We start from the raw sequence: 12,329 nt of genomic DNA, 5'->3' as shown, positions 1-12,329 counted from the left end.
CCCCCCCCCGGGTCTTAAATTAGGTAGTGAACCTGCGCGCAAGAGGGATGGAGTTCCTCTCAGCACCTGACTTGTACTACGACACCCTCCGGAGGAATCTCAAAACCGCCAAGATCAAGGTGAAGGAGGACCTCGACCGCTTACAGGTGAGGAGACGTAATATTTCAGCCAGCCGGAAATTATTTTCAGTCTTCTTGCTTGAGTTCTAAACCGGACACTATCTTTGTTTCTTTTTAAGGAATTGAAAATCTTAGTGGATTTTGATGACAAGGGCTACCTCCTTCAGATCTTCACCAAGCCTGTGCAGGACAGACCAACCCTTTTCCTGGAGGTTATTCAGCGGAACAATCACTTCGTAAGTGCACCGTAGCCATTGGAGGGTCATCCTACTATGTGTACTTGTGGTATGATCTAGTGGTCCTGGTTCTTACAGTGGTGGAATGTAACTATGTACATTTACTTAAGTATTGCACTTAAGTACACATTTGAGTTACTTGTGCTTTACTTGAGTCCGTTCTTTACATGCCACTTTCTATTCCGCTACATTTCAGAGAGAAATATTGTCCTCCACCACATTAAAATGACAGCTTTAGTTACTAGTTACTTTACACATTAAGATCTTTGCACATAAAACACATGTAAAATACAATGCTTTATTATAAAGTAAGCTACTCGACATATAACGACCTACAACCCCAGCTGAAATCATTAGGAGTTTTCTGCATTGAGTACTTTTACTTTAAGTACTTTAAGTGAGAACATTTTCCCGATGATAATTCAGTAACATTTTTAATGCAGGACCTTTACTTGTAAGAGTCAGAGTATTTTTTACACTGTAGTATTAGTACTGTTGAGTAAAGGATCTGAAGACTTCTTCCACCACTGGTTTTCTCACCTGAAAATCTGTTTGCAGGTCCCACCCAGTGAGAACAGTATGACAGTAGCCCACTTGTAACAGCTCAGTAAATCTATCACAGATCCAGATTAAAAGGCTCCCCGCCTCACAGCGAGGGGGATCTTTGGATTGGGTTGCACCCTGTGGCACTTCATTTAAAACACCTAGCGCCCATTCTGCTTGTCAGAACAGGCACGTCTTGTCACCCTCTGGCAGAGTCTACAGATGTGGATGCACAATGCATGAAAGTGAGAAACTGAATCTGAACCACAGCAAAGAATCTCCTCAGAGCAACCGCCAACAGTTGATCTTTTTGATTATCTATGAAAATATTTACATGATTAATCTGCAGGGCCCCCGGTGAGCGTAGCTCCCTGTCAGAGAGGAGTGGATGTGGGGATATTTATCTGCCGTGATCCAACATCAAAGCTTTTGAACACCCTGAACGGTGTCTGAGAGAAGCTCCCCAGAGCCATAACAAATGACACAGAAGACGCTAGATCTTTGAGTAATTAGCCATCTGTGTGTGCTTGTTCTCTCTCCAGGGTTTCGGGGCAGGGAACTTCAAGTCTCTCTTTGAGGCCATAGAGAAGGACCAAGACGCCAGGGGCAACCTCACTGTGCTGACACCCACAGGGCAGGCCAGAGCCTTCAACTGATCCTCCGACTGCTGCTGCCAAAACACACTTACACTGCTACATATACATATATACATATATACATATATATATATATATTGTATATATGCATATAGCTCATGGCAATCAACAACACAGTCCATCAAACACAAGTGTTGAATATCTTTGTGTGGCATGCTGCAAGTGTTATCAGATATGCTTTAAGTTGTCTATAGATAAATAAAGATACTCATGATCCCGCATGTGTGTTTGGGAAACAGGTACACATTTTAAAGGAATTGTTTGACAGTTTGGAAAATATAATGATTTGTTTTCTGGCCAAGAGAAAGTCAAGAAAGTGAATAAATGTACAGTATTTCCCCAAATCAGTCACATAATATGACTTGAAGTCATGGTTTAGATCTAAATAATTATGATGTCAGTTAAATCCCCGCTGAAATCTATTGGAGCGTGATAGACTTCTCTCTTTTCAGCCTTTGCATTCACAGCTGCAGTGATTAAATCTGTCGCACACTTAGTTTGAGATCAAATGATAAGCAAAGTCCCACGTGCTCTTTGTCAAAAGGACAGTGTTCAGTGACAGAACAATTCACCTACAGTATGTTAATGTTGGGAAAAGTGTATTATTATTATTATATTATTATTATTTCTTGACAAATGTATATGTAAGTAAATTTCATGCCTTAAAGTAAGTTTCACACTTCCCAACACAGGGTTTTGGTTCCTATCTTTACTAAATAAAAGAAGTGTTTTCTAAATTCCTTCACATAAAAGATCATGCCATTGGTCACTGTCTGGCTACATACATGCATATTTATAGGGATCACATTCTATAACACTTTACTTGCAGTAAGCCATGTCTTTTGCACATACACTGACACGCACACACACACACGCACACACACACGCTTTCAGTAGTAGACATCCAATCTTTGTTAACACCCAGACTGGCTGTAGGTTAGGTTAGGAGGTGAAGCGGCACTTCTCCAGCTCCCAGTCTACACTCGGTACTAAGGTCCGAACAGGGACTTAAACCAGCAACCCTCCTGTTCCCTACCCCCTCCCTGGTGATGCTCTTTAGGGGTTATATAGGCACTTTTGTGGTACTTTGAGATCCTTATTCCAATTATCATACAACGTCTGCCGTTAATCATGTAGCATCACACTATATACTCTAGCCACAGTTTCTCTGCCCTCCTACTTCCTTAGGATTGTATTGTGTATCAATGTAATGAGTAATTCTTCTTTTTTAGGCATGCAAGCACAACTCCTTTGAGGTTGAAGGAGTTTCTTTGGATTTTCCTGCAAATACAACGTTTTCAGTCCGGAGGTTTTATTTCAAAATAATTTATTTGCATATAATTGGAATGAAGACAGGTTGATACATCTGTGATGGCACTGGTCAGTTTCTATATAGAAACATTCAGTCTATACAGACACAACTCTTTCAAACCTGGACAAAATGGATAAATATATTAGTAAATAAATATATTAGTGACATGTCACTATATTGAAATGTTCTATTATATATAAAATACAACACTATCTCATTTCTGTTTTTTTGTTTTTCTCTTTTTGTACACAAAGTATCCAAAATATACTGACATACCCTTAATGTTCTGTAGGGACTTTTACACATAGAAAAGGCAGCTTCAGCTCATTATTCTTGCAAAACATGACAAAACAAACACATAAAAAAACACAAAGGGAAAGATCTTGAACAGGATGAAATCACATGAGATATGCGGCGGCATCACTTAATGCTATTTTTCATGTGCTGATGGTCTGGGGCATAATTAATACCATGAGTTTTACACTGTGTTTTTTTCTTTAATATAAAATGTGCTCAAGCCAAAGTGCTGCTTGTAATTCAGTCATTTCCATCTCAGTCTGGGAGACTGTTTGGACACGGACAAGAACAGTCAAGGAACCCCTGATCCTTTAGCTGGAGGACGCTGCGTTGACACATTCAAAGTGAGGTATTAGTACGAGGGTCTGCGGAACATTTCTGCATGGTTGTCCAAAATATTGACACCAAAATGATTTCCACTTCAATTCTGGCATGTTCTCTGTTGTCATCGAAAGCACATTTAATTCTGGGATTTTGAGCTATGGTGCGTAGTTTCTATCCCCCCCATGAGGAATTCTAAGTAATGACAACAACACTGTTGTTGCATCTAGATGACACAAGCCTTGTGCCTGTAATCGTGCACGCGCCCCCACCCGTTCTCCACACAGGTAGCCAAGGAGGATATGAAGGATTAAAAAAAACATGGTAGACTCTTCAGAGGAGGTATGGTTTCTTGAGTTTTTGTGCCCCAAAGTCGCCAGAAAGAAAGAAATCCAGAGAGAGTTGTGTGGAGCGGATAGTCTTAATTAGCTTTGTTGCAACTTACTTGGCGATGGCTTGAATGTAATGGACGTTACGCACTAAAGCTGGGGAAAGCGGGGGAAAAAAGGCACAACACATACTATGTTATAAATTCACTGTGTTCAAGATTTTGACACTTTGGTTAGACCTGTAAGAGCTAGAGTGTTGGGAGGTTCCTGATTAGGATTCTGAACAGGTTGAATGAATAAGGCACATATGAGGCGTTAGTAAGTGCTACTGGTTACATTGCAATACCCATGAGATCTTTGTCTGCTGTTAAACTGGATCTGAAGTCTGACTGCTTCTTTCCCATTTTGACTTTAAGATCCTTAAAGGGAGAAAAGTCCACATTACAACAAATTAGCTCGGATCTCTGATTATTTAGCCAAGTACATGCAGGCATGGAAAAGTCTGTGGCTAACCTGAAAATAAGAGACATCTGCGACTTTTGTCTACACCGTCTGAGTCATTACGCTGTGATACTAACACTTTTTTGTCTGTCTGTCAGTCTGGCTAACAGTCTCCCACAGTGGCTAAATAAGAGGAGAGGGATAGGGGTTAAACCTTGATATGTCGTCTATATTTGGTGAGATGATTAAACGTTTTTAAAAATGACTTATGTGAATGAAAAAACATCTTTAAAATACGGTGTTTGATTTTGACTCAAGGTGGATCCTTCAAAGCAGGGATTGGCAATGCACCTTCGCCACGACAAAGGATCTTTTACCGACTCGGGTGTCATTACTGTAACTAAGGTGTGATCCTCCCCATTTATTCCAGTGTTTGATTGTTCCTGAGACATTTCTCAGGCTCTACCCATTACAGTTGGAAAATCATGGAGAAAAAGCACACCTGGTGCTAAGGCAACAGACTGAGCTGCTGATTGGGACTGTGAGCTCTACCGAGCATGGCTTTGCTCCAGTTATATCATTAGATATAGTCAATCTCTTTTCTATGGCTGAAATGTTCTAGAGCTTTAGTAGCTGGAAGACAATGGGTGGGTTTATATCCTTTTTGGAGGATAAAAAACATTGTGATGAATTAGGCGTTAAAGGAGCAGCATCCTTGCGATGAGGCCGGTTTACTCTGCACTGATCAGGCAGTTTAACAGCAAGAGAACACTGGCAAGAAAAATGACAAGAACAAGGCAAAAAGCTTGTAATAATTCAGTCAAACCGGTTCCTTTTGAAAGTTAAAAAACAAAACAATTACAGACTAAAAAAAAAGAAACAGAAAATGATCCTTAACACATAGAAACATGTTGAAAACAGCTGCCGTTATTTAAAACAAGGCCCATGCAAGGCTCAGCAACCTCAGGCTGAAGGCTGGTTGTCTGAGGGGATGATCACCAAGCTTTCTCTCCTTTTAGACAGACTGCCATGAGGGTGCATTTTTGTTGAGTTATGTTATGGGAGCTACATGGTTGTGACAAAAAAAAAAGACGAAAAAAAAGTCACTACAGCAGTACCTTTAAAGACCCCCCATTGTGTGAGGCATGTTAAGAAATTTGAGCTGAGGTAGGCTGGAGAGAAAAGCTTCTCTCAGCTGAGACTGGACTCAGCGAAGGAAGACAAAGATCACGCTGGTGGAAGTACCTCTCACAATAAATCAAGTTATTTTGCAAAAGAGTGAGCAATGTCGAGATGGAGTCCCACTTCACGCCCTAAGCGAGGCTCATTTGTTGCTTGGGAGCATGGGAACTTGTGATGTCATGTTCGGAACAGGGTTCAATAGTTGCCCGATGGCCGGGGAAAGTTAAAACTCCAGCGCCGGAAAGTCAATAAAACAACCCACTTGCCCGTTGTGGGCGTCATCGTTTCATAAACGAGGTTGTCCTTCTCGTGCCCCTTTTCAAAGAATGCTTGTTGAAGGATTTGGTGTTTTTGACGGTTTAAAAAAGAATTTTTTTTTCAAACTTTCCCCCCCAACTTTTTTTTTTTCCCCTCTCGAAGGATCTTTTTTCCCCAACTGGACAAGTGGAAAAAAAACAACTTTGAATGTTGAACCCGGGTTGAGCAATAATCTTTCTATAACTGACGAGCAGAAACACAGAAAAACACTTTTCCCCCTTGGTGGTGTATGAGTTGCTTCCCCAGCAACTCCAAAATCATTCAATATATTTCCATATAAACATTATAAAGGATCTAGCATTATTCTAAAAATGTAAGCATGATTTAATCACATTCATTTTCAAGCTGACTCATCTGAAAGAGCATTCCAGTATGTGAGCTTTGTATCCGGGGGAGGGGGGGCTGGGGAATCGGCTGAACCAAGGCATTGCTGGTGGAATTATGTGGAAGAAATGGGAGCGATAGCCAATGAGAGGCTTGTCCATTCTGTTTCCTGTGTAGCAGCGTGATAACGGGGATGCAACAAGTCTCACACACCAGACTCCTCTTCTGATCCTGGGGACACAAAAACAGCTCCAGTCATCTTTAAAAAAGAATATGAAGAGAAACAAAGAACACCTTTTTCCCAGGGCCTATGCATGCATATTCTCCATCACTCCTATAGTATTTGTAATAGAAACAAAGTACTTACCAAATCAGACAAGCAGTAGAACATACAGATTGTATACAGATAAAACCGATTTGAAAGAGGAAACACCATTTTTACCCAATCTGTCCATTGTGAGCACTGATCACCGTATTTACTGGAACTCTTTATTTGTGACATTTTAGATGTTGCTCACTTGCAGTTTAACCTCCAAATAAAGGCTGAGCTGTTGACTTGTTAACCCCTCAGATCATCTGACTGCTCGGTTCTTGCCCGGTCCAACTGGCGGCTCGGGCTGCACCATATACCTCTTTTCTCTTATCGTCATCGCGATATCTACTGGCGCAACACATTGCACAACGCGAAACCATGCGACACATCGCAAAAGACAATCAAAGATGTTTTGCTGAATGAAAATATCAGTAGAAAACTGCACTTAAAAATGTAACTGTCACTCTTTTTTAGTGGTGTATTTTTTTTTAAAGATTCTTTTCTTAGGGGGCATTTTTCAGCTTTTATTTTGATAGGACAGCAGAAGACAGGAAAGGAGAGAGAAAGGGGGGAATGACCCGGGCCCGCCTCGTCGAGGAGTACCTCTGCATACGGGGGCCTGTTCTACCAACGGAGGTCTCTGGGCGCCCAGTGGTGCATTTTATGTTTAATTTCAATGTTCAGTTTGTTCTATTCGTTCATTAAAAGAATGATAGAAATAATTTATTTTCATTTGTTTTAAATAGAATACTTTACTATCTCATCATTTATCTCAAGTAATATTGTTTTCGCAAATACTCAACAACGTTAACGCATATCACATATTTTCCTCCTTTCACGCGGCTCTGAACTGCGCTGCGACTTTGCCTTGTTCCCACAACTCACCAATTAGTTTGGCGAGTACTAAATTATCACTAGGGAAGTAACAGTAGGAAAATTTAACCTCACGGTTTTAGTGACCAAAATGATCACGGTTTTTGGTATTATCGCGGTATTTTGAAAAGTATGTTCCATGCCTTCAGCAAGTTCTGCAGACAGGATAACTATAATTACCAAAATATGCCCCTGGTTCAGACTTAGTCCTCTTATCGGGCTGATAAATGTCCTGAGCGCCGTCATGGTCATGTTATTAAGGAAACAAAGTGAGACACCCACCCTGATTGTAGTGTAGTGTTTGGCAGTACAAACAAATGTCTGTGTTGCGGTCGGCACCAGGGCCGTGCTGGAACCGGCAGGGTGGCCTGTCCATAGAGGTCCCAGGCCCCAAGAGCTGAGGCTCTGAGTGTGCCTGCTGCACCCGCTTTTGCCACACAACATGGGCCCCGGCATAGCAAGGCCAGTCCTCCATACCTCCAGAGTCCAGAATGAGTGGCACGGGGAGCAATGCAGGGTGCAGCTCCGGAGGGGAGCAGCAGAAGCCCGGGCCCTGGCCGTAGTGGATGTGGATGCTACGGTCGTCCTGCAGATCTAGGCTCTGGTGGAAGCGGACAGAGGTCCCATCAAGCACACAGCCACCCACTCGCCCAAGAGGAGCGGGAGTGTGTCCGTGCCCCTGGTGGCAGCAGTGGGGTTGAAGCTGTAATGGGACAAGACAGGAAACAGGAGGTCCTGCAGGGCTGCTGAGGTCATGGTCCTGACACTCAGTCCCAGGACTGGGTCGATCTGTGGGGTCTGGCTTTGGGCACTGGCAGGGACTGTGCTTAGGAGGGCAGACAGGCAAGTCTTTGTCCAGGACTAGAGGAGCAGGTGTCGCAGCAGCAGCAGCAGCAGCAGCAGCAGCAGCAGCAACGCCCCCCTGCTCCTCGTCCGAGCCTCTGCTCGGGCCCTGGCTGTGCTCCCCCTCCTCATAGTGGTGGTGTCTGTGGCGGTGGAAGTGGATGTGGCTGAACACAGTCTGCGGCTGCTCCTCGGGGCAGCCCGCTTTGTTCACCACAGAATCCAGAGACCTGGGCCGGGCCTGGGCATCGGCCTCCAGGCTGTTCCTGCGAGGGGCGCGCCCAGGCCCTGGCCCGTAATACACAAACGGATCATAATCACTGCTCAGAGAGCTTCGGAAGGTGGACCAACTGCCATAAACCCCCTGCAGGGACACGTCAGTACAATTGAGAACTGAGTCGCTAGAGGAGCCGTGGCAGGGCCCTGAGCTGGAGTCACTGGCCGGCCCATCGGCCATGTATCCGCTGCGTTCTGTGTGGTAGCTGCCGCCCGAGCAGCTGGCGTCGTCCTGCCGGCTATGGGCCGGCGCTCCACGCGGCTGTGGTGTGACGGAGGCCGTGTGCTGCAGTCTTGAGCTGGATGCGCTGCGCTGGGCCGGACAGGATGACCTATAGTTGTGGCAGGACCGGCGTGATGCGTAGTGGTGGGTGGAACTCCTGCAGTTACCTCCAATCCTGTGGGGCCTCCCTGGGCCCTCTACAGGAAGGTGGTACCCACAGCCGGACGCCAGCGGCCTGCTGGTTAGGAAACGTAGTGTTTGGGCATCCATGGGAGAAGAGCTGGTGTAGTGGCCCAGGGAAGGATAATGTCCAGAGGGTCCACGAGGATAGTGGGGCCTCATAGAGAAGGGGATGGCGTGCTGGGGGAAGGGGTGGTTGCGTGGGCTGCTGTAAGGCTGAGGGTGAAGGAAACTCTGGCTTTGCTCCACACTCTGCTGGAGTCTGTTCCTCTGGGGCTGCCGCTCTGTCCCTGTGGACCAACGGGACCAACGCAGCAGTCAGAATAGACAGAAAACTGCAGGGTAACAGTCACTTCTACTTATACAGAACTTATCCTAGCAGATTCAAAAATGGGTTAAAATTCAGAGATATGTCTGCTTTAACATCTCTGAGGTGATATTAGTAAAAGTTAAAATGTGGAAACTGACTAAAATTCTTCTATTGCCGCAATGTGGCCTGACTAGAAAAGACAGCCACATGTTTCCAGATGATCAGGGTCCTCATTTTGAGAATGAAAAGTTATTGAAAACTAAACTTCATAACACTGTTAATGTGTTAAAGTGAAAAAAAAAAAAAGGTTTTCTGAGTTTTACATTTTTCAGTCTAATGGGCACCTTCTTGACCGGAAATAAGCTTTTCCTCACCCATGATGTTGTGCATACAGAGGGGACAGGTGCGGTGTTGTAGCAGCCAGGGGTCGACACACTCTTTGTGGAACTCATGAGCGCAAGAGATGATCCTCAAATGCTGGGATGAAAGAGAAACAGAGGTAAATGTGATGATAAATAGCTGACCAGGACAGATTTCATCGAGTTCCTTGCTCTTTCTCTCTGCTCTTACCTGGCCGTCCTGGAAGTCCTCCAGGCAGATAGCACATACAGGGCTCGAGTTGGAGCTGCTGCCCGACCCCCAGGGGGCCTGGTGGTGCTGAGAGCCCGAGCAGCCCTGGGAGCTGTAGGTTTTGGTCTCCAATCGACTAATGGCCCGCATGGTCTGCTGATGGACAGAGTCCTGCACACACAAGCAGCGAGGGTTAGAAAAAATCTCCAGCTGAACTGTGCATCAAAAATGAAGACCATCCACTGTCACCCTCATCTCTGTGAGCTTTACACTTCTACCAACTCACCCAGGTCCTGTTGGACTTGCACTTGTAGCGGAACGCAAATATCAGGACGATGGTCAGAATAGCTAGGACGATGGTGAGCAGGATGCCCACATCGTAATGTGGCTGCAAAGGGAGAAGAGGAGAGCATAATATTTATATTATTTCATTACTTCGTTCCAGCCAATCAAAGGAAAGTCAGAGAGGTGTGTCCATGTGTTTCACTGCTCACCCATGTAGGCTGCTCCCCCATGATCTCAATACGAACTTTGGCCTCCTCGTTCTTGTTGACCAAACCCATCAGCTCCTCAGCGTCCTCCGCCTCCACCAGCACGACGGGACGGGGAAGGGAGTCGGTTTCTCGCAGCTGTGTGTGTGTGTGTGTGTGTGTGTGGGTGTGTGTGTGTGTGTGTGTGTGTGTGTGTGTGTGTGTGTGTGCGTGTTGTGCAAACCCAAGCAGGAAGAGAAATACACCGAAATATGAGTGGGACATTTCTGTGTGCTTTTTTTGTCTCACATAAGTTATAGAGAAATACTGTGGCTGCACACTGACCTCAGCAGCAGCGTTGGCATCATCACTGACATCGAAGATAACAGCCTGAGCGCCTTTGTCCAATGCCATGCGAGCCTGAAGGAGACAACGCAGGAGAGATGACAGTTAGAAACAATACGGTAAGACTTATACTTGCATTCTAACAGAAAATGCGTACAGCGAAATTTCCTGAGCAATCCCAAAGGTGGAACGTGAAGGCTGTAGACTACCCCTGGGTACACATACCCCTGGCTGGGAATAACTGCTGTAGAAGACCACAGCAGTCCATTTAGTGTGTTAAGCCATCGCTAGGTGGCAGTCATGCACTGAGCTCAGGCCTCACAACACAGACCAAAGTAGAGCTCCTCCTGCCACTTTTCCACCTGACTCTGGAAGCCACACACTGACTAAAAATGTGTGTACGCAGGAATCTGAAGGCCACAGCACAACCCTGCTCCCTGATCTAAACCTTTTCTCTCATGTTGGAAACATGTTGCCAAAAAAATACTGGAGGATTATTTGACTAAGTGAAAAGAAGCGGTGTTATGAATGAAAGGAAACGGTCGGGGCATCAGCCTTGCATGCAAATGTAGATGATGGAGATTTTGTATTCAAACTATGCATGAAAGTGTCCTGCACTCATTCATTATTTTAGATAAAAGAATATTTTTAAAAGAAAGAAAGCATGGCGGCACATCAGTGAACTTGTTCATCAGTGAACAGTGAAGTACTCAGGTCCTTTACAAAAGTAAAATTAGAAATACCAAATGTTACCTGACTCAAAGTACATAAAGTATTATTAGCAAAATGTGTGTAAAGTATAAAAAGTAAAAGCACTCATTATGCAAAAGTGGCTCCTTTCAAAGTGTTATATTATAAAATATATGATTCTGACTTTATTGAATTTTTTCAATGTGAAGCCCATTTAAGATACGTTATGTACTACTGGGTAAATTAGTAGTGCAGTACTCCATCATATAATTTGTGTAAACTAATACGTTTTTTATGTAAAAAATAACTAGTAACTATAAGTGTTAAGTAAATGTATTGGAGTGCAGATTCCCTCTGGCTTATAGTGGAGTAGAAGTATAAAAGTACATTGAAATAGAAATACTCAAGTTACGTTCAAGTATGTCAAAAGTATACTTAAGTACAGTAGTTGAGTAAATGTACTTAGTTACATTTGATGACCCACACAAGGCCACAGCTGGATATGGGCAGCAGAGCATTATTATCATATTGTTAACTTTTATTAACTTGCATACACACTCCCTAATGTTGGAATAGCAGCCAACAGTATGCATAAATCCGTTAATCTCCTCCCATTTGTGTTACATTCAAAACTGGAACTGACTCCAGCAACGGAGGGAAATATCTGACTCTTTAGCTGCAAAATGCTGCACTACGTTCACTAGCTAGTCTCCAACTGTGTCGCTGCTGAGCAGGAAGTGTATAGCGGTTGATGTTGTTGTTTTTAGCTATTTTCACTGAAATCAGATGCCAGCTGCCTGAATCGGTGCTACTGTATGGGACCAGTGAGAGTGACCCCAAACAGTGAAGTTGGAAACAATAAAGTAAAAGAAGATATACTGAAAAGCCTTGTAGAGTTGAGGGGAACTGCAGAGTTGAGTGATAGACATTGTTGTCTTCATCACTACGAGACCAGAATTTGTATGGTCAACATCTGCAAAGAAACTCCTTCTTCTGTTCTTGTTTATAACAATGTAGCCTAAAAAAAGCCCAGAAATGCTTTCACGAGCATCACCACAAGACAACGAGAAAACAAATAGCAGCCTTTTCATCAGTATCTCAGCACATGCTCTCAAGCGTCTGGCATCTACCAGCACTTAATGGGGGGGGGGGGGGGGG

The 12,329-nt window shown here is 44.1% G+C and overlaps 2 protein-coding genes across 2 annotated transcripts in view; one reads left to right on the top strand and one right to left on the bottom strand.

The window, feature by feature from the left end:
* hpda (4-hydroxyphenylpyruvate dioxygenase a) overlaps positions 1-1,964 on the top strand; it is a 7,088-nt gene extending 5,124 nt beyond the window's left edge. The window contains exons 12-15 of the mRNA XM_034890046.1: positions 24-146; positions 239-355; positions 1,441-1,611; positions 1,655-1,964. Coding sequence (XP_034745937.1) covers positions 24-146; positions 239-355; positions 1,441-1,554 — 354 coding nt within the window. The 3' untranslated portion in view covers positions 1,555-1,611; positions 1,655-1,964. The remainder of the gene's footprint in view (positions 1-23; positions 147-238; positions 356-1,440; positions 1,612-1,654) is intronic.
* A 3,904-nt stretch (positions 1,965-5,868) lies between these two features.
* LOC117955505 (E3 ubiquitin-protein ligase RNF43) overlaps positions 5,869-12,329 on the bottom strand; it is a 77,557-nt gene continuing 71,096 nt past the window's right edge. The window contains exons 3-9 of the mRNA XM_034890045.1: positions 10,482-10,556; positions 10,161-10,295; positions 9,953-10,054; positions 9,667-9,837; positions 9,471-9,573; positions 7,547-9,076; positions 5,869-6,309 (exon numbers count right to left, since the gene is read on the bottom strand). Coding sequence (XP_034745936.1) covers positions 6,284-6,309; positions 7,547-9,076; positions 9,471-9,573; positions 9,667-9,837; positions 9,953-10,054; positions 10,161-10,295; positions 10,482-10,556 — 2,142 coding nt within the window. The 3' untranslated portion in view covers positions 5,869-6,283. The remainder of the gene's footprint in view (positions 6,310-7,546; positions 9,077-9,470; positions 9,574-9,666; positions 9,838-9,952; positions 10,055-10,160; positions 10,296-10,481; positions 10,557-12,329) is intronic.

This window comes from Etheostoma cragini, chromosome 13, assembly GCF_013103735.1.
Source record: "Etheostoma cragini isolate CJK2018 chromosome 13, CSU_Ecrag_1.0, whole genome shotgun sequence".
Taxonomy (NCBI): domain Eukaryota; kingdom Metazoa; phylum Chordata; class Actinopteri; order Perciformes; family Percidae; genus Etheostoma; species Etheostoma cragini.
The sequence above is the reverse complement of the archived record's forward strand: the minus strand, read 5'-3'. Positions and strand labels throughout refer to the sequence as shown.